Below are 25,613 nucleotides of genomic sequence, written 5' to 3'. Positions count from 1 at the left end.
TCGACACAACTGAAGCAACTTGCAGCAGCAGCAGCAGCAGCAGATGGAGCTGGATGCCATGATCTTCATTTTTTGAATGTTGAGTTTTATGCCAGCTTTTTCACTCTCCTCTTTCACTTTCATTAAGAGGCTCTTTAGTTTCAGCCCCTGGAGGCATTTCTTATTCCCCTTTCTGTCTTTTCTCCACCATGAGGGGCCCATTTATAGTTTTTAACAATGTAGTTTAACAACAGGCTCCTTCGATATATTCTATACTTTTTTCCTTCTTATATATATATTTTTAACCTATCTATCCTTCAGTTCACTGATCCTCTCTGCAGCTACGTCCAATTTGATGTTAAGCCCAGAGACTGAGTTCTTAAATTCAGTCACTGTTATTTGAAAGTTCTAGAATCGGTTTTGATTCTCAGACGTTTTTCCTTTTGTCAAGTATATTTTTGAACTGGTGAAGTTTGCATCTGATACCTCTAGCATACCTCTGATGTGCTGATATACATCTGATACCTCTGGATCTGTTTCAGTTCTTTTTCTCTTTCCTGTTTGTTGTTACACCCTTTTTGCTTTTTTTGGTTGCATGATGGACATTATCTATGGAAAACCCTAGAGTTTCTGGTGATGCTGTCTTCTCCAGAGGTTCCTCTGAGGCAGACCTCTAGTGGGGACAGAGCTGTCTGTTCACTCAGGGCCTGAGTGACTTGAGGCTGGGGTGTCCTTGTAAGCTGAGTCTCAGCAGCCTTCACCCACCTTCCCCCTGACCGCAGGGAGGAGCCCTCCAGCGTGTCCGTCTGGAAGCCTGGGGTGCTTCCCTTGGCCTCCCCCGCCCCCTTCTCGCCCAGTCCTGAAGCCCACCATCTGCCTCCCGAGCACCAAGAGGTGATTGATACTCAGCACTCAGCCGGTTTGGGCAGAGTGTTGGGTATGTTTTCTGTGCCTCCCTTTTCTTGGGGAGCTTAGTCTCTAACATCCGGACTGACTTATCAGGCCTGAGCTCGAATTTTTGTCTTCCCAGCCCAAGGAACCATCCAGAGCTGTGTTAGCCAGTACCCTCTGCTTGACTTTTTCCCTGCCTTTTCTTCCCAGAGTCAGCTTTGTTCAGATGCCCCAAGGGAAGGAGTGGCCCTCTCAGTGTCCAGCTCCCTCACTGGGCTTTTTTGAAATCTTGGATTGTGGCTGCCTAAGGACCTCTTTTTAAAATGTATTTAGCTTCTGTAGCTCTTGGTAGGCTGACCCACAAGCTGCCTGTGTCTGTAACTGCAAGTGGGGAAGCCCTGGGTGTCTTCTCTCATCTGAAGCCACATGTAAAATTCACAGTAATTATATTGATCATCTTTGATACCGGGGAAAACAAGAACCAGAGGTCCTCGCTTAGTACCCACGGTTGTGTTTCTGATCAGAATCCCCAGCTTCCCTGGGCTGTGTCAGCGCCACTTGAACTTGGGAAGAAGGTGGAGCAAGCGGCCCATGCGGCCTGGGGACAGAGGAGCCGGTCTGCCCTCTTCCCCTGCCCCTGACGGCCCAGGGCAGGCCTTTCGATGACGGGCTGCTGGTGGTCGAGGAGAAGGCTGAAGAGCCAGGGGTTGCGTGAACTGTATTCTGTGACGTGGTCACGTGTGTGTTTTCTTGTTCAGTTTGAAAAAATGACTGCTTTTAGTCTTCCCTCCAGTTTGACTTTAAGGTTGAAAATGAAGATTTTATTCTTAAAGTTGAGCACAATGATTTTACAGTCTTTTTGAAAGCAACAGTTGAGGTTTGAAAAAGACATCTCAGAGAACTCCAGCAGATAAAGCGAAACAAAAAGAGAATGTGTTCAGGGTGAACTGCGGGCGGGACCCCAAACTGTACTCTGTCCCTCCCAGAGTCCGTAATTGCTGAGAGGGGTGGATATAGGGCCCCAAGCACCCTGGGGACCGAGGTCCTCAAGTGACAGCAGAGGCCCCGGCTGAGCCAGGAGCAGTGTGGCCTGTGCCCTGGTGAGTGGAGAGCCGCGAGGCTGGGAGTGGGGCCAGGAGAGGGGGTGGGAGACTCGGGCGCGGAGGGAGGGGCAGCACCTGGCGGGGTCTGGGAGGCGCTGGCTGTCGCGGCTCGAGGCAGGGACACTCCTGAACCTCCACCGTGCAGCCCCCATTGGACAGAGTTGTCTGGCATCCCAGGGTCGAAGTTAAGAGGGCGAGTTCGCAGCAGATTGACGGAACTCCTGTACCCACTGTGGGTTCATTTTAAGTGCCTGGAGCGAGGTTGGTCAAGCCCTTGCTGAGCTCGAGTGAGGGAGTCAGTCAGGGAGGACCGAGCTCAGGGTGAGAGTGAGGGGCAGCTAGCGTGGTGAGTCCTCCTCACCTGAGTGGGTTCTGGGGACACCCTTGAGTTCAGGGGTGCCCTTTCAGTAGCCTCACTGGAGGCTTGTTTGGGGGGTGAAGGAGGCAGAAGCCCACTTAGAAGACGTGCTCATTCCTAGTGGTGGTGCTTTCTGAAGCAGTTTATACTATTTGGTTCGACTGTGAACCAGTATCCTTGCAGGGTTATGTTTGACGGTGGGCCTGAGCTGTGGGCACGGCTTTCCTTCTCCCACACACCACACTCACCTGACGTCTTTTTGGCAGCCCCTCCCCCCTCTCTGCACCCCTGATGGTGGGCTTGAGCCCAGCCCCCCTGTTACCATGGAGCCCTTGTGACTGAGTGGGTTCCAGGTTCCGGGCTCCTGGGAGACATGCTGGAGGCAGAGCCTTCGTGCCATTTCTTCTAGAGACAGCAGTGCTGATGGTCATAGTGTGAAAGCGGTGTGTGTGAGAGTGGTGTGTGAGAGCGTTGTGTGCGAGAGTGGTGTGTGAGAGTCGGTGTCTGAGAGCGGTGTGTGTGAGAGCAGTGGTCGTAGTGTGAATAGTGGTGGTCGTAGTGTGAGGTCGGTGGTGATAGCTCCGGTGCTGAGCTATCTAACCGTGAAACAGCAGTTGCCCCCCAGTGGGGGACTGCCCCCATCCGCGAGGATGGGTCGCAGAAGGGCCCGCCTATGGGCACTTTTCCAGTGCTGCAACCCCAAGGCAAAGGCCAAGACAAGGAAGACCTCGGCCTCGGCCCAAGTTCTGGAAGCGGAGTGGACTGACGTGAGAGCAGCCGGGGGCTGGGCCCGTCGGATTGGCCCTTACCCGGTGAAGCACTGGGGCTGTGTTTCATTTTGTTAGCATGGCTGTGGGCCCTGCCGGGGGTCCCTGCCAGCCAGGGCGTTTTGCCCTTCTGGGCAGGATCGACCCCAGCAGGTTGACCTTGTAGGTGGTTGTGCAGGTGCTGCGTGGAGGATGGCCGGGGGCCCCACCAGAAGGGAAACGCTGGCTGGAGGAGTCACTGGGGCACGTGGATTGAGCTATAGAGTCAGTCCTTGAAGCAGAAAGGCTAAGCCCCTTAACGTCTCCCTTCTTCCAAAGAAGGGATACACTGGCTGGAGGAGTCTCTGGGGCATGTGGATTGAGCTATAGAGTCAGTCCTTGAAGCAGAAATGCTAAGCCCCTTATCGTCTCCCATCTTACAAAACACAGAACAGTGTGTCCAGTATTTTAATGACGGCTACCTACTGCTTACATGTATAACATATACCCTCATAGCTTCACATGTCTACTACATGCCTCTTACAAGTGTTGGGCAGTGTTCTAGGTGCTGAATACTCAGTGTGTAGTAGGGGATATGCAGCCCAGGACTTTTTTTACGTGTGCGAGGAAAAATAGAAGAATGAAAGATGCCGTGTGGTTCAGTTTGAGCAAGTTCACCACGTGGACGGTACCGCGTGCACGAAAATTGTGATAAAATACATAAAACATGAATTTAACCTTTTAACCAGTTTATTGAATGACTGGGTGACTTCAGTGGAGTCAGGCTAACAGATGGCTATGGGGTGCCGTCAGCCTTTTTCCCAGAGGAACACTCCAAAGCCTGGTGGCCTTGTAGATCTTCCCTTTCTTCTGCCCTCTCCCCAGTGGTTCTAGGTCACTGGTCTGTGTGTCGTTTAAGAACCTCTTTGTCCAGTTTGTTGTTAGGTTTATGTTTAGGAAAGTTTCTCAGACTTCCCTGGGTCTTGAGAAGGCAGGCTTGGATTCCGGGTTCTCCCCTGCCGCATGCCTGCCAGGTCAAGGTGGAGGCTAAAGGCCGGTCTGAGTTGTGGTGGTCTGTGTGGTCTTGGGGTCAGCGGACCCCTCTTCTCCGGAGGGGCAGGGAGACCCTCTGTGTGGAGCCTGGAGAGACTTGACGGGGTCAGTCTTCAGTCTCGCTCTCTTTTTAATTTGTGTTTGAATTTAGTTACTTACTCATTTAACTGTTTTCTAGGAGTTGGCATCCCCTACGGAAGAACTCAGTGCATGCCGAGAGCAGCTTCTAGCAAGAGAAAAAGAGATAGCCGAAATGAGAGCCGAAAGGAACAACACCAGGGTCAGTAGGGGGATTCTCACGTGTTGACAGTTGCCCCACGGGGGTCACCACTGGGTTCCGTGTTGCTGTCTTTAAACTCTGTCTGGTTTTCAAGTCATTTTTCACATCTTCCCACTGAGCAGACCGGGGTGGATCCGATCAGGGTTCTCATACTTTGCTTCAAATTATGATGAGAGCTAATATAATTTTAGTACATTTGAGGGGGGAGTTCTCTTAACTTACATTTTTGTCCATGCTACAGTGTGTGTGAGGTCGTAGTTCCCCGAACAGGGATTAAAACTCAGGACCCCTGCAGAAGTGTGGAGTCTTAACTACTAGGCCACTGGGGAAGTCCACTCTAACTTTAGACTGAACTGGCAGGATTCTGACTTGCCTTAGCATGGTTTTGGTGTTAGCATGAGGTTGAGAAGAGTTATCGGCCCTGAATTCAAGTATGAAGTTGAAGGTGCTCCTTTGGCCCTGCCCTGCAGCTGCTGCTGGAACACCTAGAATGCCTGGTTTCCCAATATGTGCCATCGCTCCGGATGACGATGGGCAAGCAGCAGGCGCGGTCCCCAGCCGGCATGAAGAGCGAGGTGGAGGTGCTCAAGGCACTGAAATCACTGTTTGAGCACCACAAGGCCCTGGACGAGAAGGTACCAGCCACCCGGCCGTCCTGGATTTGTACACTTGCTGCCTCGTTAGGGGGATGATGCATGTATTTATGTAACTAGTTGACTTTTGAGCTTCTTGAATTCTTGTAAATACATTTTTTCTGTAAGAAGTCAGAATTTTATATGGTTAAAAAGTGTTGCCTGTGTACATGCTCAGTCATGTCCAAGTCTTTGCGACCCTGTGGACTGTAGCCCACCACACTCCTCTCTCCCTGGGACTTCCCAGGCAAGAATACTGGAGTGGGTGGCCATCTTCTACTCCAGGGGATCTTCCCGACCCAAGGATCGAACCTGCCCTCTTGCATTGGCAGGTGGATTCTTTACCACTGATCCACCTGGGAAGCCCCAGGTAAAAAGTATTAGTTGGCATAAATGTCTCAAGATTTATTATATTCTGTATATCAATTTGCAATTAAAAACTAGGTAATAGAATTATTTTAGGAACATTTTTTTTCCTAACTTAAATTTAAAGCTGTTAATAAGCAGATCTTCTTGACGTTAAGGTCAATGAGATGCATTAAATGTCTTCTGTTACAGCAGCCATGTATTGGGGTGAGTGTACACTAAGAAGTGCACTAAAGTATATACACACTTCAACACACAGTGACTCGGCCCCTTTTATTTCAGTTGAGAGTGATTACGAGGAGCACTTGAAAGGTGTAGTTTGTTAGAAGAAGAATTAGGTGCCACACATAAAGAGAGAAGTTTGATCAGTCATCGTGTAATTTCAGTGAAGGGTTTGTCATTTGTATCCTTTCATTTAAAAAAAGTATGAAGGCTGTAGTGGACGTCAGATGTTATTTATCTTTCTGATTGAGGACCCTCCCACTTGGGTTATTTTAATGACTAGTAAACTAGACTTGTGGCTCAGAGCTGCAGGATCTCTTAAGTACCCCTTTGTCCAGTAGAAGACAAATTCTGACTCTAATCACCTGGTTCTCTTTGGGATGGATAGCATCACCATGTATTTTCTTTTTATGCTGTATTTTCAGTTTTGAGTTGAGTTTTTCCAAATGGAGTTTTGCTGTCTTTACTTCTTTCTTTATTCTGATTCAAACTTTTGGTTTTAGCTGATGATTCTTAAAGAGAAGAAAAACCCAGAAAAGATACTGATGGACGGGGTGCTTGATATAAATCCCAAGCAAGAAAACATGCCAAGTACCAATGGAAAGGCAAGTCCTCGGTCTCACTCTCTGTCTGGTTCTCGTCTTACCATCCAGTCTGTGCGGGGCTGTTGGGACCTCTCACCAAAGCACCATGTAGTTCTGTGCGACTGTGAGGGTCGTGTGAGCTCCAGAGCGCAGAAGGCAGTTTTGACCTCACCAGTTGCCCGGAAGTGCTGTGTTCCCTCCCTCCCAAAACAAGGCTGTCTAAGGCTTCCTTTCCCCCTTAGAGAACCTGTGACGGCTCTCTGGCTCGGGTGATCCAGCTCCAGGAAATCATAAACAACCAGTTGCGAGATCAGAGCCAGATGAAGGAGCTCCTGGCAGCCCTCTCTGCGCAGGTGACAGACCTGGAGGAGGACTTGGACATGGCCAGGAAGGATCTCCTCAAGTCTGAGGAAGTCAACGTGAAACTACAGCGGGACGTCCGCGAAGTGAGTGACGGTGGACGTGTCTGTCGTCCTGAGGTGGAATGTGGGTCCCTTGTTCTCCCGGTGGTCTCAGCCTTGGGATGGCTGCGTGAGCAAGAGCAGAGCTCTGGCGAGACCACGGCTGGTGGCCTCCCTGCCTCTGCGTCGAGGTCTCGGGGTAGAAGAGGCCTGGTCCAGACGGTCCATTGCAGTGGACCAACATAAGGGCAGCCCTAGCGCTGTGCTGCACCCTGGGTGTGGACTGCTCGTTTCTACAAGTTCTAGGGGGCCTAGTGTGTTCCTTTTTAAAAATTCATTCATCCGTTCATTCATTGATTTGTATAGTTGCTTTACACTGCTGTGTCAATTTCTGCTGTACAGCAAAGTGAATCAATCATATATATATATATATGTACACACACATATCTCCTTCTTTTTTAGATTTCCTAGCCATTAACTTCACCACAGAGCACTGAGTAGAGCTCCCTGTGCTGTACAGTAGGCCCTTACTCACTGTTGACTTTATGCACAGTATCAGTAGTGTATGTGTCAACCCCAGTCTCCCAGTTCATCCCCCTACCTGCCTGTTGAATGTATTCCCGATGATGCTGAAATTTCCTTCTGATTCACTCAGGCGAGTCTGGTGACGTCTGTGGAGCCCGTTCTCTCGGAGAGATGGGAGCATGCTGTGTGGGCTCTGCTGAGGCAGCTTGCCTGGCCATCTTCTCTAGTTTTCTGAGGTTCCGCTCCTTGAAGGGATGTGTGACAGTGACACCGGCGGTCAGAAAAGACGAGTGGCCTTTGCTCACCCTCAGATCCTCAGGCCCGTGCTGTGTAACCATGTAGAATCATGATGTTTCCGGTGGTCATGTCTGCGGGTGTCATGATTTATGAGACACTACCTAACAGTCATTGTGAAAACAGAAGAGTGCTGGGAGCTCAGGCCTCCTCCTGTGAGCCTCAGCTTTCCTTTGTACACAGGCAGACAGTGCCCACCCTGCCCCACCCCTCTACCGTGAGACCGTCTCAGAGAGAACCCCTCCAACATGTGTTCCAGCAGGTGTACTTGTTTAGTAGCTTGGTGTGAGTAATTCTGTGTGAGAACTCAAAACAGAAGTATTTGCACATATTTGTATAACCTGTTCACATTACTCTGGCAATAGGAGGAGATTAGGTGGCAGAGTTTAATATGTAGAGAATTCTGGAAAAAGCGTTTTTAAGACCTTTCACTTTTAATGTTAGGACAACACTGGTTACTTAGTGACTACGGAGGGACCTGAAATGGATTTTGAGCTGGCAGACGGGAGTTGCACCAGCAGCAAGTTCTGGTCCTGGTGTGAGCATTTCAGACATGTGGTGTAACTCTGCTTTAGAAGAACTAGGCTTGAGAAGGCTGCTTCCAGTTGTGTTACACTTTGACTTCTGTTTCCACTCATTGATACTCTTACTTTAATTTTGAGGAAATTGCATGAGATTTTTTCCAACTTTTACCCGAGGAAATGAGCCTCAGAGCTCCCTGTTGGATCTGTTGAAGGTCCCTCCGTGTTCTGGGTCAAGCCCGCCTGTATGGTGTAGGAGACAGAGGTCCTCATTTCATGCCAGATCCCTTCCCTCCTGGAATTCTTGCAATGACAGGGTAGTTTAGTGTACTTTTTGTTTGCTGTTTGGGTTTATTATGTAGAAAAGAAGCTTGGTAAATCGAGTGGCCAGACAGACATTAAGACAGATGGGTGCCATCGTGGCAAATGTGACATTTGAGGTAGGCGCGTTTTTGCTCACGTCTAAGAAAACTGCCATGTCTAGGAGTTTAATTTTGAGGATGCTAATTTTATGTTTGATTTGAAACTTAGGATTTAGTCCAGCATTTTTACTCTTAAGTGTGCTGGAGTATTCCACGATAATGACTTACTTTTCTCCTCTGTAATGCCCGGTGTAGGCCATGGCCCAGAAGGAGGACGTGGAGAAGAGAATCACGACACTTGAGAAACGCTACCTCGCCGCACAGCGCGAAGCCTCCTCTGTGCATGACCTTGATGATAAACCTGAAAAGGAAATCGCAAATAAGGATTCTCTGCATCGACAGGTAATGGCCTTTACTGACCTGTGTCTGACTTTTATAGTAGTGAATACTGAAGAAGGAAGGTAAAGACCTTTTCATGTGACTCCCATGTTGGAAATCAAGTCCCAGTGTAAAGTTCTTATGACCCGAAAATACTGTGTTCAAAAGTGTGGATGTACATCATGATAAATCAACTGTACTGAAAGGAAATCCAATGTTTAAAAATTGAGGGTGACTGCAACTTACAGGTTTGAATGATTTGGGATTTGGTTTAACCATGTTGTGGAATTCCACTCCTGACGCTTTTGTTTTACTTGAATCTGTTGGCTTGTTAGCATTTTTCCTGAAAGAGCAGAGAGCAGCAGGGAACTTCATGGCAGCTGGCTGCCTGTTGGGAACTGGGGTCAAAAGGCAGGGTTAGAGCTCCAGTCTGATTAGGGTTGGTACTTCCTATGGTTGGGTGAGCTTTACTCGCTCCTGTTCCCATGTCATCTCAGATAATCAGGACTTACCCAGGAAAACCAAATCTGGCTTCTCCAAAACAAAGTGAGTCAGTCTGGTGTGTGACAAAGTGTATCATTGGCCCCACCACAAAAATAGAATACTAGAAAGCCATTGAAATTTATGATGTGGAATGCTAATTAAGAACATTACGATATACAAAATAATGACTGTAAAAGGCAGATCAGAAAATACTACGTACCATATGCTTTTGTTTTCTGAGAGTTTTAAAGCATATCATATTGTTTATGTATGTACATAGAGTAATACATACAGAGAAAACATAAGAAAGCTGCTTAGAAACAAATGCTAACCTCTCAGGAACCCGAGCGTATAGATAATTTAATTTTTTTTCCTTTTCAAAAAAGAATCTGTCTAAATGTTCTACATTGAAAGTTTTTCAGAGTAAGAAGATCTGTTAAAAGAATAATCATGCATTTACAAATATTAGTTGACTGGCATTTCACCAGGCACACTCTGATCAGATCTTTGTTTCAGAGGAGATGAAAGCCATGTTTTGGCTTACAAGCCCGTGGCCATCTGCGGTCGGTAGGGTTCCCTTCAAATGATGATTCTGGTGATGTTTTAAGAAGGGTCAGTACTGAACCCTTATTCCCTTAACTTGTCAATAAGAATGAATACGCTTCTACAGATAACTGATCTTCTTTAATATATAAGAACTTTTTTTTTTAAGACTTCTTTGGGGACGTTTAGGAAAAGCAAATACTCTGGCAGGAGGTGTTCTGCCCACTGAGACCAAGCCCAGGAACACTGAGAGAAAAATTACCGTGACGCAGCTCGCGAAACAGAACTAATCCAGTAGACACGTGCATTTAGGTTTTGTCTCAGCTTACTAAAAACAGCAGAGGCTACACCACTTGGCCTGTTTGGATGCTCTGCTCTCCCTTTGTAGGAGGAGGATGAAAACCGACCGTTGCAGGAGCACCTGGAGCTGGAGGAGCAAAAGCTGCAGCAGACGCTGCTGAGGGCGGAGACGCTGCCTGAAGTGGAGGCTGAGCTGGCTCAGCTGGTGGCTGCGCTCTCCAAGGTGCTGCTCTGGGTCCCTGGGGGGCGGGCGGGGGAGGGCCTGTTCCATGCTGTCCCACCGTGCCCCTCCCCGTGCTGCTCAGTCCACAGAGGAGCGCAGACGCGGGGGGCGTGCTGCCCGGCTGCGATGGGAGCGCGCCCTGAGTGTCAGACAGTCCCCGCTCCCGTGTCATCGTTCCGTTAACTTCCCTCCAGTTTTGTCCCGTGTTCTGTGTGTCCCCAGGATACTTCAGCTCCGAGTCACTGCTGCTCAGAGTTCAGTCAGCAACTCAAAGCCTAGCAGGATAGAGAGCTAGAAAAATCCCATTCTCGTTTAAGAGATGGCCAAAATAGCTCTGTAATGAACACAGTTTTAAGTCTTTATTCATACATTGTTGAGTAAGTCACAGCGGGGCACGGTGCAGACCCGGGGCCCCACTCCCAGCTTGCAGTCCCCGGGAGCCCGCGGCTGAGAGGCGTCCCGGAGACGTGGCGCTGCTGGGGGCATGGTCCCCATAGCCAGCCAGCCACCTCGTCCCTCTGATGGGAAAGGTGTGGCCCCGCACTGTTGGTGGGTACTGGCTGGGCATGGAGAGGTGGGCCTGTGCGGGCGCGGCTGTCCGGAGCGTTGCCCGGAGCTCAGTGAGCGGCTGAGGGGCCGGCCAGTCGCGGGAGGCCGGTGGTGTCGGGTGCTCGCAAACCCAACCAGAGCAGGGTCACTAACAGCCGCCAGGGGGCACCCTTCTGCCTGTGATCTTCCTCTCAAGGGTTGGTTTCTTCTCTCCCCTGACATCTCTGCTGTCTGTCCTGGGTCGGCCTTGTAGTCTGAACTTTGGTCTTCCGGAAGCTCTGTCACTAAGGAGGCTAAACTGTTGGAACTTACCTCCCAGCTTAGGAAGGTAGAACGTGTGTTCTTGTGAGTCCCGTGCTTGCCACTGCCCTGCCCGCGCTGGCTCACCACAGGCAGTCTGAGGAGGGGGTGCAGCGGCCGCGGGTGTGGGGCCCGGGGCGGGGACGAGCACGTCTCCTCTCACGAGCCGGTCACCAGCACCCTCCGTCACCCACGTGTCACACGCGAAGCCGCACTGGCTGCTTGAGCAGGCGTGCGGGCGTGCCCCCCGCGAACCCGGGGCCAGTGGTCTGCACAGAGCATAGCCCGCTTGCGTCAGGACAGGGTCGTTGCGAGAGGAGCTGACGCTGTTCTTGGCCGACAGGTGGAAGAGAGACACCGTAACATCAAGGAGAGGCTGCGCCAGATGGAGGCCCAACTGGAGGAGAAGAACAAGGAGCTGCTGTGGGTGCGTGTGCTGATGGGGAGGCCGCGTCTGGGCCAGAGATGCGGCTTGGGGCAGGGGCCGCCGCTCCCGTCTCTGCCATCGAGTGTGTGTGTGTAGCCTGTCTGCTGATCCAGGCACCCAACCTCAGGAGCAGGGCCAGATGTGGTCGCCCGTAGGCTGGGGCCAGGGGGTCCCCACGTTCAAAGAGGCTGCTTGTTGCTCTGAACAGCCAGGCCGGGGAGCTGCTCGGGATACAGTTGGACCTTACGAGTGCCCCTCAGACAAACCCGAGGATGCCAGCCCGAGGCTCATTGGTGCCCAGGTGTGGAGGTGTTTGCCTCGGACGTGTCGCTGGAGTCCCACATGCCCGACTGCTGGTCCAGACATGGTGTGTGTGTGTAGGATGGCTGCTCCTATGCAGGAGGAGAACCGTAGTTCCGTTGTGACAGAAGGCCCGTCAGGAATGGGCGATGGTGGGGGCTCGCATCAGAGAGTCCTGAGAGAGGTTTCCCAGAAGGGTTGGCCACACGGTGATACAGACCATTCAGAAATGGAGTGGGGATCCCAGGTCCAGCCTCAAGTGTCAGTACTGTCCCCACCATACCTGTGTTCTTGGGGCTGACTGCAGAGCCTCACACGCGGGCTCCCAGGGGGCTGTGGTTCTGACTCCCATCATGAGACCTGCAGTGAGGCTCCCTCCCTGCTTAGGCAGAGAGGTCAAGTTCTCCCAATCAGGGATGCACTTCCTTACTTTCAGAACTGCTACTCAGAGGCTGCTGAGATTGGGATGCTGTTTATGACTAAGCCAATTCAAAGTCAAGTTTTGTTTTGCTTTAAAAATATTGGAATGCCGATGCCTTACTGGGGAAGCTGTGACAGGTTTTATTTCCGTGGGCTCAAAAAGGGGTGGCCGAGCCCTGGGGAGGGGTCGTGACAAAGACAGAGGGCGAGGGTACTGGCCACGGGGGATAGGGAGCCGGCAGGCCAGCACCTCGAGGCTGCCCCTCGGTTGCTTTGAGGTCATGTCTGGGAAATCAAGGCAGGACCTGGGTGAGAGTGGGGCAGTGGGGGGAGACTTGTGGAGAGAAGGGTGTGAGGTGTGAGAGCGGGAGGGCGGCACGGGGCCCAGCAGGCACTCTCCCGTGCGTCTCAGATGACAGAGCCGCCCTCGCGGTGTGAGGGGCCATCCCCAGAACAGCCCGAGGGCCTGTGCCCCGAGAGGAGAGCCGCAGAGGGGCTGGCCCTCCCGTCCCCTGGCTGCCCCTGCTCGCTCCTGTCTGTGAGTGTTCAGACCAGCCTGGGAAACGGAGGGCTGGGAACCCGCGAGGACAGCACTTCCCGGTGAACTAGTACCAGTGATGACTGCTGAGGGGGACCCAGCGGCTGGGGAGCTGAAGGATTTTTTTCTAATTTTCCTTCAGCCTGGCTGACGGAAGCATGGATGTATTTTTTTAATTTTCGGTTTTTGTCTCTGACTCCATCAGCCCACCCTTGTGAATAACCTCATAGGATTGCCTTCCGTCCACACTAAGACCTGAGTGTCACCGGGCCATCTAGGAACTGGATTCTCCTCCTGCCCGTTTCTTCAGTTCTGCTCGCTTAAGAGATGGCAGTGTCTCATAAGCATGGCCCATTTGTCCAAAGTCAGGGCTTCCATGTAAAATTGTGTTCAGTTCCTGACAGACTTGAGCTGCCCAGAATGTCGCTGACGAGACGTGGTCCTCTCGTGCCCAGGTGCAGCCCCTGAAGGATCAGGACCGGGAGCACGGGCGGCAAGCCAGCGTGCTAGCCAACGTGGCCCAGGCGTTCGAGAGTGACGAGGGCACGTCTGACGGCGAGGGCGACGGGGTCACCCTCTTCAGCTCGGCCGCTCTGCTGTCGCCCAGCGGGCAGGCCGATGCCGAGACTCTGGCCGTGATGATTCAGGAGCAGCTGGACAAGATCAACGAAGAGATCCGGTGGGTGCGCCTGAGCCCAACTCCCCGGAAACTCAGTTTCTCTGAAGAGCTGTCTTCTGCTTAGAGAAGTCTGAGTGTTCCATAGTAAGAAAACTGACTTCAGGTCTGCTTCAAGAAGTTTCCGTTCTGAGATTGCCCTTGATTATAGAGCTCAGTCAGCCAGGGCATTCTGTCCAACGTGTGGTGTCAGCACTCTGTGGGGGGTCGTTGTGGGGTGTCCCCCCCTCAGCTCTGGGCCCCAAGGTGGGTGAGGTGCCGAGGTGGTGTCCCCTGCGGCCCGTGCATCCTCTGGCACTGAGGGTTCGTCCTCATGTGTCCCTCGGAGCCTCCCACGTTCTGGTGAAAAGCCACCTGGAACAGAAAAGCTGGGGTTCTGGGGTTGGCAAATTCCCACTCAGATCTGCATTTCCTTTTTAACTTAATACAGTGTGAAGATTGGCTTGTTGTAAGATAGTGATATGTTACTGTATGTCACTCTCAGGACATGTGTTTGAGTTTTTCTCATCTCATCAGTATATATAAAATGTTTTCTTTAGACACAGTCTTGGCAGTTCTAACAGTTTACAAAACAGGATAGAACCCAAAGGCCCGCCTCGTGGTGAGCAGGGGGCCTTGGGTCTGGGTGCAGCCGGGTGGCTGGGGGCCCCGAGGCCTGCCTGGTGCCACACCCGCGCACCTGTGCCTCCTGTCCCGAGTCCACGTTCAGAGTGGCCGCAGGCCGGTGGCCCTGCACAGGGCCTGGCAGAGCTGCTGCTCAGATTGTTCTCGTCCCGTCAGCCCTGGCCGAGGTGCCCGTTCCTGCCGGTCGAGTGCGGGGGGCTCGGGCAAAAGGCAGGGGTGAACGCCACAACCAGCAAACACAGATGTGCTACCTGCACTTTTGACGCCGAGACAGACTGCTTTATGGGCCGTGTTTGAGCACAGACAAGCTCAGAAAGACTGTCTTTTCATCCCCATAGGAAATTTGGAATGGTTATATATTAATATTTTTATTTTTACAGCAAGTTGTCAGGTAAAAGTGATTTTTCCTTATGCAACAAGTTGACTTGATGTAAATGGTAAATTCTGTCCATCAACTTGTCAACACTGAAAAACTTTCAAGATGTATAAGTAGAAGTGAAACTGGAGAGTTTACTACCTGTAAGGATCTTGTATTTTAATTTGAAAAGCATTTTATTTGCATAATCATGTATTTAACCTGTATATAAAAAATCATCCACGACACATTAGGGGAGAAGAGCAGTAACTGAATTCTAGGTTAATGCAGCACATTGACATGAATCCAGAAACTCACACAAAGCTGGTGGAAAACTTCAAGTGATGCGTTTGTACATATACAACCTTAAAAAAAAAATTAAAAGATCACCTCAGCACTTCATCTGGTCTGGAGACTCGTGTTTAGAAACTCTAGCTTGCTCGTGAATCGCTGTTTTGGTTATACAGAGTTCCTGATTCCCAGTGGAAAAGACTTGAGGCACTGACGTGCATCTCTGCCCTGAGAGCAGGGAAGGTAAAGGTTGTCAACTTCAGGTATCTCCTTACATGGAGAGAGTCGCCACCCAGACCCCATCAGAATGGTAGAGTAAATAAGTCAAATCAAACGTGAATGATCAGGGGCCACTTTGTAAGACTCAATGATAAATTATTCTAAGTTTGAGACTATTCCAAAGAGGGAAAGTTGAACCTTTTTGCTGAGATGTTAATTGAGCAACTGTTCGTGGAATTTGCTAATCGTGACACAGAATGCAAGCCCAAATTTGTTGTCCAGACACATTCCTCTGCTGACAAAGGCAGGTGATGATTTTCTTCTATTTTAGGTTGATCCAAGAAAAGAAGGAGAACACGGAGCAGCGGGCCGAGGGGATTGAGAGCAGGGTGGGCACGGGGAGCTCAAGCAACCTTCGTCGTTTTAAATCCTTGAACTCCCTCAACCTGAATGCCACCTCCTCGCATGCCAGCTCCTGCCCGCCCAGCAGAGGGCGCTCCAAGCCCCGAAGGAGGCGGCACAGCCCGGCGCGGAAGGTAGACAAGCTGGGCATCATGACTCTGGTATGTGTCGGCCTCCTCCCTGCCGCGTCCCTCCCCGAGCACACTACTTTTCTTTTGTTTGTTTGTTTTTTCTCTTTTTACCCAGAAGAAAATCAGGTACATTTGCTACGCTCAGAGATCTAAGATTTTTAAAACTGCCTAGTCTTTCATCGGGCTTCCCTAGTGGCTCAGACGGTAAAACATCTGTCTGCAATGCAGGAGACCTGGGTTCGATCCCTGGGTTGGGAAGATACCCTGGAGAAGGAAATGGCAGCCCACTCCAGTATTCTTGCCTGGAAAATCCCATGGACCGGGGACCCTGGTAGGCCACTGTCCATGGGGTCACAAAGAGTCGGACACAACTGAGCGAAATCATTCCATAATCGCACAGCGACAAATTAGTCTTGATATTTGGACCACCGGCTTAGCACGTCATCATGAACTCAGCCAGAGCCTGCCTCTGTAACGCTGGGCCTGGCCTGTGCTGGACACAGCAGCTGCAGGAAGTTGCTGTTCTCAGGGAGCAGACCGCTTTGGGAGAGTAACCGTAGGCAGCTCTCACTGCACGTGGAAACGGGCGGCACATTTCCCACTGGGGATGCCTGGCTGCAGGGTGCAGGGCATGCGGCGGGAACCAAACCAAGAATCTACACTGGTCTTGCTGATGGGCCTGGCCGCGCGCTCAGGCCAGCTCTGCGTGTGAAACCAGGTTAAAAGCCCGGTGCCCCAGGGCCCCAGGGAAGAGGTCGGGCTTCTTCACTCTTCCGAGTCTGAAAACAGGATGACGACCTAGGGCTTTTGGTGACAGAGTGTGCAGTTCTAAAGCACGTGTTCCAGCTTTCTTCCATGTTTAGCTTAGGTTTTGTGAGTGCATTGCTGTTTACCCCATGAAATCATGTTTACAGCACTCTGCTTTGTCACTGCACTTGTATTATCCCTTTTTTTGTTGTTACCACCCATTTCATGTTAGCTGCATTGTTAGTCAGCATATAATTAAATTAACTGTGAATCATTTTAGCGGCATGTGAAGTGGTAACTAGTCCATTTTGTGGTCTTTGGAGACACTGTTTTTCTAATTTGCATCATTGGCTAATTAGTTGATATTTAAAATTCTTTGACGATTTCTCTGTGGTTTCATGCTTGATTTCCTTCCGAGTATTTGTAAAAGAACAGTTCTGTATATTTTGTCCCGTTGTTGGAGTTCTCTGACGGTGTGTCTGCTTTCATCATTGGTTTTGATTTCCTGGCTCATCCTGTTGTCTGCTTAGTGGTTGTCAATCCAGACCCCAGCTTCCCACCACTGCCCCCCTCGCCCCCCAGGCTGTAGTTTACCCATCCATCTCCCCTTCCCCGTCCTCCCACCTGCTCTGGTCATAGCAGTGTTGTGGGTGCACTTAGTCGGGTTTGTGCTTTGTCTTCATGTCTCATTAAATGGTGTTTTCCCCCCAGAGCAGTAAGTTTGAATTAGCCTATCACTATGCATTTACAAGCATAATGTAGATGGATCCTCAACTACATATCATGTGTAATTCATAAATGAGATTATCCTTACCTATAGAAATGATCTCCTTAAGTGTAGAATTAATGGACTTTTGACACAATATCCTTTCTATTTTGGTGCTGGTATTTAAGACTATAAATCTCATCAGCTTTTGCACAGTTAATGTTTCTACTAGACTCTTTAAAAAACTATCTTCTATGGTGAATAAAATGTAAAGACTGCACCTGCTATTATGCTAGCTTCCATTCTTACATATTTTCACAGGGAACCTACTTTAATAAATTTATTTTGAGAAATTTTACATCAAATTCTAGGTAAGCATTTTACATTAATATCCAATAGGTGGTTAGATTTGTTCAGTGTTAAAATAGGTATTATGGTAACTTCCTCATCAGTTAAATCACTATTTTAAAGTATAACATCTAAAAAAAAAAAAAGTATAACATCTTTTTTATTAAGAGAAACTAACTTATAGAGACGTTTGGCTGAGAATAGACAACTGTTAAGGCCCTTTATTGTAGAGAATGCTGTGCTTTAATAAATCATGATGTTGTAATAGAACTGTATCTTCCTGAGTAATAATTTATAGTGTTTCTCTAGTAAATCTTGAATAGCTTATTTCACTTCTGTGGTCCAAAAAAATGTTCTGTTTCTAGTTACACGTTGTCTAAATCTTCATCTCACTTCTATGTTTGCCATCATTTTGGCTATACTGTGTTTGTCTATGCCGATTCTTGAAGTTTTAGCTTCAAAGTCACAATACATCTGGTTTCTCTTCCTTTCTTTGCATGCATCTATCAGCCTAGTGATTTAAGGAAGCATTGTTGAAAGGTAAACTATTTAGTAATTTAGCATGCCTTTGTTTCTCTGTGAAGTATTAGAGAGTCCTTATCATTTTATGTGAATGAACACTGTGTGGTTATGTACTGGTGAAGAACTGACATTTTAATGGAAGTAATGAAACTCACCCACCACTTAAAATATGTTGATGGTTCTGTTGGAAATAGGTCATTCGTTGGGACGATTGTAACAGTTTGCCTATATCCCACTTGTTTGCCTTCTAATCATCTCATGCTTATTTATAGTAGACATAGTATTATTTATTATTTTTAAAATTTTCTTTACTTATTTTTTTGGCCATGCTGCACAGCTTATGGGATCTTAGTTCCCCAACCAGGGATCAGACCGGTGTCCCGGCAGTGAAAGTGCCAAGTCCTAATGTCTGGACTACCATGGAATCTCCGCTTAGAGTTTTTTTAAAACAAATGACTGACTCAGAGCCATAGATGTTAGATTTGGAGGAAGCCAATTTAATGATGGTGGGTAGCAGTGTGCAGGAGACTCTGTGCACCAGGCACCGTGTCAAATGCTTTCCGAGTCTGTCATCTAATCCCACAGACACCCAGGTGAGGTCCAGGCTGCTGTTATCCCCATTCAGCAGACATGGACACTAAGGCTTAGAGAGGCCGGACACCGTGCCCAGGCTCGCACACCCAGTAGCAAATGTATAGTGAGACCTGTCTGGACCCCGAAGGGGTTAATCTGTTCCCCACACTGTTGCCACCACTGTCTTTCCTGTCTTCAGACCCAGGACCAGCGGAAAAGCTGGGAGTCCAGGCGAGATCATTTTTTTTTAATTAGTTTATTTTTTAATTGAAGGATAATTGCTTTACAGAACTTTGTTCTTTTCTGTCAAACCTCAACATGAACCATCCATAGGTACACATACATCCCTTCCCTTTTGACCCTCCCTCCCGTCTCCCTCCCCATCCCACCCCTCTAGGTTGAAACAAATCAGTTCTTAGTGAAGACCTAGGACGGAGGAGCCTGGTAGGCTGCAGTCCATGGGGTCGCTACGAGCCGGACACGACTGAGCGACTTCACTTTCACTTTTCACTTTCATGCATTGGAGAAGGAAATGGCAACCCACTCCAATGTTCTTGCCTGGAGAATCCCAGGGACGGGGGAGCCTGGTGGGCTGCCGTCTATGGGGTCACACAGAGTCGGACACGACTGAAGTGACTTAGCAGCAGCAGTTTACTTTATGTAAACCACAGTGAGCAAATTACACTCAAACTGCGTGTAAGCACTTCAGTGTGTAGCCCCCAGTCTGTATGTTTCTGAGAAAGACAAGCCAGACACGTGGTGTTCGCATGCAGGGGTTAGGTACCTTTTCTATACTTCACTTGTTGTCATGGGTTCAGTGACCTGCATCATCACTAAACATGATCTTGGGTGGTGGTACAAGCTGTTTCCTTTTCTCCTTCAAACAGAAAGGTCTGGACGGCTTTGCTGAGAGGTTTCTTACTGTTGCTAGTGGTGCTCCTGAGCAGCATCTGGCGATGAACACAGTCCTTTCATCAGGGCAGTTCATGCCATGCAGGGTTCACGGTGCTGGCGTGGCTCCGCTGTCCTGCCTGGCAGGGCCATCTGGTCGCTGGATTCAAGGGAGAGTGGAGCCTGGCTGCAGGGAGGCTCCAGGCCAGGATCTGTGCACTCAGTAGGTAGGGTGCTCTTGCTGCCTCACGGCCCCGCTTCTCTTGAACAAGACAGTCCTTTAAGATGGCATTAAGCTAGAACAACACATTTTTTTGTACTTGGCGGATAGCATCGCTACTATGTTTTCCAATAAGTTTCTGGTTATAATGTAAAGCCTGTGTGATTGCCTTTTTCGACACAGTCTATCGTTAGCCAGTTTCACACTTACCTCACTCCCTCAGCTGCCGCCTTTACCGGAAGAGGTACAAGATGACAAGACCGCCATCAAATGTGAAGCCTCGACCCCCGCCTTGCTGCGGTTCCTTCGGCTAGACCGGCTGGACAGGGGGTCACCGCACAGAACCAGCTACGAGGACATCAGGGACGCCCACAAGTAAGGGGCCTGCGCGCCTCGTCGTCAGTCTCAGGAGCCCTGCGCCTCTTGTCTTCAAAGAGTTGCAGGGATGATTGTAAAGGAATCCCACTGGATTCGGTGCCTGTGTTTAGTGGTGAACTTCAGGTGCTGGGGTAGAAGAGCTCAGTGACCTCAGTGATTTTAGAAAACATCCGTCTCTACGTATTGACTCCTGTGGGAGATTTCTTCCTGCTCTTGCTAGAGCTCTGCCCGGCCTGGGTGCATTCCTGATGGTTACGGCTCCGTGCCTCTTGGATTTGCTCTTGAGGGTCCCTCCCTTTTTCTCAGGGGTCTCCTCTCAGGAGACTGTCTGTCACCTCCTGTGACTGACCCTGTCCTCATTCAGACCCCCACCTGCTGAGCTCCCGTTGTGAGCCAGGCAGCACTCGATGGAGGGCACATGTGGTCACCTGACCAGCAGCCCTGCACGGTGACCGTCACTCTCCTGCCACGGCCGGGGACGGTCACCCTGCGGGAAGCGGGGGGAACTGCCCAGAGCAGGGGAGCTCGCCTTCTCTGGGAGGGTCATCACCTGCCGAGCAGCGACCCTGAGGGAGGGTTGGAGAGCCCTCTGCACCAGCTCGTCTGGAGTGAAGCCCTCCTCAGGCGAGCGCTCCAGGCAGAGAATCTCAGCTTCCCGGGGCCATTGTTTGTGGCCGGAAGCCTGCATTGCTCGTGTGGAGTGTGGTTGGTGAAGGAGACTCCACTGTCTGCTGCGAGGTTGAGGCGCGGGTGTTGCTGGGTGGCTGGTTCTATCAGTAGGTCTTGTGGAGGGGTGTGTGTTTGCACAAGGGTGCCGGTTAAAGGTTGTTTTCTCTCCCCAAAGCTCGACAGGCTCTCAGGACGGCCCCGGGGGCAACCCCAGCAGCAGCAGCAGCAGCCAGGACTCGCTGCAGAAAGCCCCAAAGAAGAAGGGCATCAAGTCCTCCATCGGCCGTTTGTTTGGCAAGAAGGAGAAGGGCCGGCCTGGACACCCCGGCAAGGAGGCGCTAGGACCAGGTGGGTTCTTCACCGTTCAGAGGGAGGACGGTCTGCATGCATGTCCCTTCTGTGTCTCTCCCGCTGTCCCCACGAGGCTCCTGTCACTCATGCTGGGTGTCCTCCTGGAAGGAGCAGAGGAGGCGTCTGTCTTCTTTAGGGTCCGAGATGATCGGATCAGTTGATGAACGGATGTGTGGATGGATGGAAGAATTAAGAGTTAAAGGATGGATGGATTAGTGAGTGGATGGATGGATGAACAGATGGCTGGCCAGATGGGTGGATGAACAGAGCATGGAATGAATATTGCAGATGTTTATACTCCAGTGCTAGAAACATACTCTACGAAATTGATTGAGTAGGAGCTGGGCAATGATTGTTTCCTCCAGAACAGTGACAAGTGTTTGGAAATGGCCTAAGTGCTCATCAGTGAAGGGTGAGGTAAAATCTGTGGACACCCCACAAGGAACAGCACCTCTCCTTCCTGCCACTTTCCCCATCCCCAGGAGCTCATCACGGGTTCTGCCCATGCCCCCTACTCCATCCCACAGCCACGCAGGTCCTCCTGGCGTCTCCTCATCACACAGTGTTATCATCAGGCCCCCATCTCACTCGGCTTCATCTCCTTAAGGACAGGATATGTTCCTGCCTCTTCAGCCAGAGATTTGTTGAGTGTCTTGTTTGTGCTGGGTGTGGGATTTATAAGGGTAAGTAAAACAGATATGGTCTGGAGTACAGTTAAGTGAGAAGAGAGAAAAAGGAGCAGATTATTAAATGCTATCCTTATTATTACTAAATATAACGCTGAGATGGATGGTGCATTGATTATATACCAGATGCTGTGTGTGCCCCTTACCAAACAGGTGCTGCCACCTCCCGATTTACAGAGGAGGAGACAGTGATGGTCATGCGGTTAGGGAGTGGTGAGGGCAGGTTCACACCCATGCAGTGGGACCATGCACTTTGCCGAGCCCCAGCCGCCTCTCTGGTGGATGCAACAAGAATGAGATGGTTCTATGGCATCGCTGATTCGATGGACATGAGTTTGAGCAAACTCCAGGAGATAGTGAATTACAGGAAAGCCTGGAGTGCCGCAGTCCGCGGAGTCGCAAAGAGTCGGACACAACTGAGCGACTGAACTAAAACCTGAGTGTGTGCTGAACTGCTTCAGTCGTGTCTGACTCTCCGTGACCCCAGGGACTGTAGCCCACTAGCTCCTCTGTCCATGGGATTCTCCAGGCAAGAAGACTGGAGTGGGTTGCCATGCCCTCCTCCAGGGGGATCGTACCCACATCTCTCGTTATCTTTTGCAGTGGCAGGCAAGATCTTTACCGCTAGAACCACCTGGAAAGCCCCAGTGAACGCTGACAACTAGGAAATGCAGAAAATAAGGGCTGCTGCTAAGTTAAACTGGAAAAGCAGCAAGTACAGATTGTAAAGAGGAAAACACATGATGACCGACAACAGTGCTGACAGAAACAAGCAGGGATGCGTTCACCCACATCAAGAAAATGTGCCATTCGGAAGAGGAGCCCTTGGAGGGACAGTTGGAACCGGAATGAAAACTTAGTCCATGGTAGGCAGTGCCCACTCACACGGCCCGAGTGGAGTGGTGTCACTCACCGGGCTTTCTGCATCCCCAGAGCTGCTGGCAGTAACATCTGGGCGCTGAGGCCGGGCAACGTCCCCGAGTGAGCTAAGGCACCCCTGCTCTCCTTCCAGTGCTGCTGCGGGGCCCTCTGTGGGCGGCCACCCTCATCCCCTGCTCTGCCACCCACTGGGGCCCGACTGTTCCCCTGGGATCCTTTCAGCCCTTGAGCTTGTGTGTTCCCAGCCCTCTGCCACACCGGACTGGGATGCAACTCAGGACTTGGGCTTGAGATATTAAGGAGACCGTGAATCTGGAAGGACACAGCCCTGGGGCCCTCGAGTGACCACGTGAGAGAGCTGGAGAGCAAAGCCCCTCGGGGAGGAAGCAGAGCTTTGAAACGTGCCCACACCCACCGCTGCCTCGGCACAAGTGCCTCTTCTTTGCCTCTCCTTGGCCTGAAACAGACCCCAGCTGCTACTGCTGCTCCGCAGGTGATTGCTAAAGATGCACCTCCTGCAAGAGCTATTGTCCTGCTGCTCTGGGGCTGCCTAAGTGTGCTCAGGAGTGTCAGACAAGTGGGGCTGCCACGCCTGACGCTGGGGGAGGGCCTGATGCTGGACTAGGGCCTGATGCTGGAGGAGGGCCTGATGCTGGAGGAGGGCCCTGATGCTGGACTATGGGCCTGATGCTGGGGGAGGCCCTGATGCTGGAGGAGGGCCTGATGCTGGACTATGGGCCTGATGCTGGGGGAGGACCTGATGCTGGAGGAGGGCCCTGAGGCTGGGGGAGGACCTGATGCTGGAGGAGGGCCTGATGCTGGACTATGGGCCTGATGCTGGGGGAGGCCCTGATGCTGGAGGAGGGCCTGATGCTGGACTATGGGCCTGATGCTGGAGGAGGGCCTGATGCTGGACTATGGGCCTGATGCTGGGGGAGGACCTGATGCTGGAGGAGGGCCCTGATGCTGGGGCAGGAACATCTGATGCTGGACTAGGGTCTGATTCTGGGGGAGGCCCTGATGCTGGACTGAGGCCTGATGCTGGGGGAGGTCCTGATCCTGGACTAGGGCCTGATGCTGGAGGAGGGCCTGATGCTGGGGAGGGCCTGATGCTTGGGGAGGGTCTGATGCTGGACTATGGCCTGATGCTTGGGGTAAATAAACGTCTGATGCTGGCGGGAAGTGTGATGATGGTGGGCAGCCTGCTCCCAGATGTACGAAGAGTTGTGATTATAAATATGAGAAATCTTTTTTTCATACTTTCCTGACCACCTTGCTATGTTCTTTTTTTCTGAAGCATAATTCTGTGCAATATAGATTTGATTTCTGCCATACATCAACATGAATTAGCCATAGGTGTTCAAATGTCCCCTCCCTCTTGAATCTCCTTCCCACCTCCCTTTGCTACATTCTTGTCTCTATGGATATATGAATAATAAAGACTTGACTAAAATAACATCAAAAGCTCCCACACACAAGCATGCACACGCACACTCCCTAGTGCATCATTCGGGTCCGCGTCAGGGTTGCCCTCGGCCACCCCGCCCTGGGATCCACGGTGAGCCTTGACACCTGCACTTTGTTCCCACCCTGGGCCCGCTGCCCACGCCTCAGCAGCAGAGGGGCCTTGTCCCCGCAGATGCTGAAGTGATGAAGCCTCTTGTCTCCGGAGCCAAGGGTACGAACACCTAGTCGGTCGTCCTTTGGGGACACCTATACTTCTGCCTTCTAGCCTTTCCATTGTATCCATCCGTTTCTCTTAACAGAATGTCCGTGTGATGACACGGGCTCCCATTACCAGCTCTGGTCTGTTCTCATTGAGAGTACAGCTTACCCTCGTCACTCTTTACTGGCAGTGGGAAATTTTGCTCCAGTACTTTATTGAAGCAGTGAGTGCAGTGAAGTCGCTCAGTCGTGTCCGACTCTTTGCGACCCCGTGGACTGTAGCCCGCCAGGCTCCTCTGTCCATGGGATTCTCCAGGCAAGAATGCTGGAGTGGGTTGCCATTTCCTTCTCCAGGGGATCTTCCCAACCCAGGGATCGAACACGGGTCTCCGGCATTGCAGGCAGACGCTTTATCCTCTGAGCCACCAGGGAAGCTCTGACTTTATTGAAAGAAAGCAATAAATAATACTGTGATAAAAATAGTTCAAAAGTAGACTGTACATACTTTGTCACATATTCAGGAAGATCACAAAAGATTAATAGAAAAACAGAATGGTAACAATGAATTGTACAAGGAAATTAAAGGCAGAACCCACATGTAGAGAGACATGCTGTCTGTCTACCGAGATATCAGCTGCATAAGGCACCATGATCTGAACGCATCTCTTACTAGCTTTTTTAATGTGCTGCTGAAAAAGTAAAAGTTACATTTGCTACTTATACTATTCAAAATGGCTATGTCATCAAAATCTAAAAATGTACGCCTAGGTCCATTCTTTAAACATATTTACAAACAGATGTAAAAAGATGATTTACATAAGAAAAATAAGGCCTTTGTCAGAGCTGCACTATGCTGTCTGTCTGTCCGGGATGTGGTGCCCTCAGTGTTCAGCTCGATGGCTCCGCAGCGGGTGCAGGGCACCGCGGTTGGTCCTCGAAGAGTCTCACCGGAGGCGAGGGATCCAGGTCCACAGAGACTAGGTTACCGGAGAGATTTTCATAGTCGTCTTCTAGTCATCCTTTCAGCCCAAATTTCATTAGAAGCTCACATTTAACACCCAGTACTTTTAAATCGCTTCACACTGCAGACAAAAAGCATTTCCTCCTAGAAAAAAAGTACAGTTTAGGTCAGTCATTAAAGTACAACAATTGGTTGAAATTAAGTTCGCTCATTTCAGAGTGATTGTTGGACAGCTTGGTTACATTCTGGAAGGATAATGCACACCGTGTCATGATGATTTTACAATCGCAGTAAAACCCCTTCTCTGATGGTTTAACATTTAAAAATTAAACAAGAATAATTACAATAAATGCATCATTTACAAAAGCCCTATATTTGTTCATAGGATTTATACAGACAAGCATTACAGTACATACATTTGAAAGACTAAAATCAGGTATCAGAACATGAACTGATCTGAAAGGAGATTCATAGCCCAGATATACAAGAAAAAGTAAGTATATAAATGAAGTCATAAGTTTACATAAATAAAAGAAACATT

General features: G+C 50.2%; 1 protein-coding gene across 3 annotated transcripts in view; it reads left to right on the top strand.

Moving 5' to 3' along the window:
• The window catches only part of LOC109562545 (liprin-alpha-1-like), a 37,171-nt gene extending 13,457 nt beyond the window's left edge, over nucleotides 1–23,714 (top strand). Inside the window, exons 1-12 of one of the 3 annotated variants that reach the window (XM_070794920.1) lie at nucleotides 2,070–3,098; nucleotides 4,309–4,410; nucleotides 4,881–5,045; nucleotides 6,134–6,660; nucleotides 8,573–8,719; nucleotides 10,110–10,244; nucleotides 11,437–11,520; nucleotides 13,234–13,457; nucleotides 15,275–15,506; nucleotides 19,707–19,858; nucleotides 20,706–20,878; nucleotides 22,171–23,714. In XM_070794920.1, coding sequence (XP_070651021.1) covers nucleotides 6,535–6,660; nucleotides 8,573–8,719; nucleotides 10,110–10,244; nucleotides 11,437–11,520; nucleotides 13,234–13,457; nucleotides 15,275–15,506; nucleotides 19,707–19,858; nucleotides 20,706–20,878; nucleotides 22,171–22,232 — 1,335 coding nt within the window. In that variant the 5' untranslated portion in view covers nucleotides 2,070–3,098; nucleotides 4,309–4,410; nucleotides 4,881–5,045; nucleotides 6,134–6,534 and the 3' untranslated portion in view covers nucleotides 22,233–23,714. Of the gene's footprint in view, nucleotides 1–2,069; nucleotides 3,144–4,308; nucleotides 4,411–4,880; nucleotides 5,046–6,133; nucleotides 6,661–8,572; nucleotides 8,720–10,109; nucleotides 10,245–11,436; nucleotides 11,521–13,233; nucleotides 13,458–15,274; nucleotides 15,507–19,706; nucleotides 19,859–20,705; nucleotides 20,879–22,170 lie in introns of those variants that run through there. The other 2 variants (XM_070794918.1, XM_070794919.1) reach the window with 2 other exon arrangements.
• Nucleotides 23,715–25,613: the final 1,899 nt, after the last annotated feature.

The sequence above is a fragment of the Bos indicus genome, chromosome 8, assembly GCF_029378745.1.
Source record: "Bos indicus isolate NIAB-ARS_2022 breed Sahiwal x Tharparkar chromosome 8, NIAB-ARS_B.indTharparkar_mat_pri_1.0, whole genome shotgun sequence".
NCBI lineage: Eukaryota > Metazoa > Chordata > Mammalia > Artiodactyla > Bovidae > Bos > Bos indicus.
The sequence above is the reverse complement of the archived record's forward strand: the minus strand, read 5'-3'. Positions and strand labels throughout refer to the sequence as shown.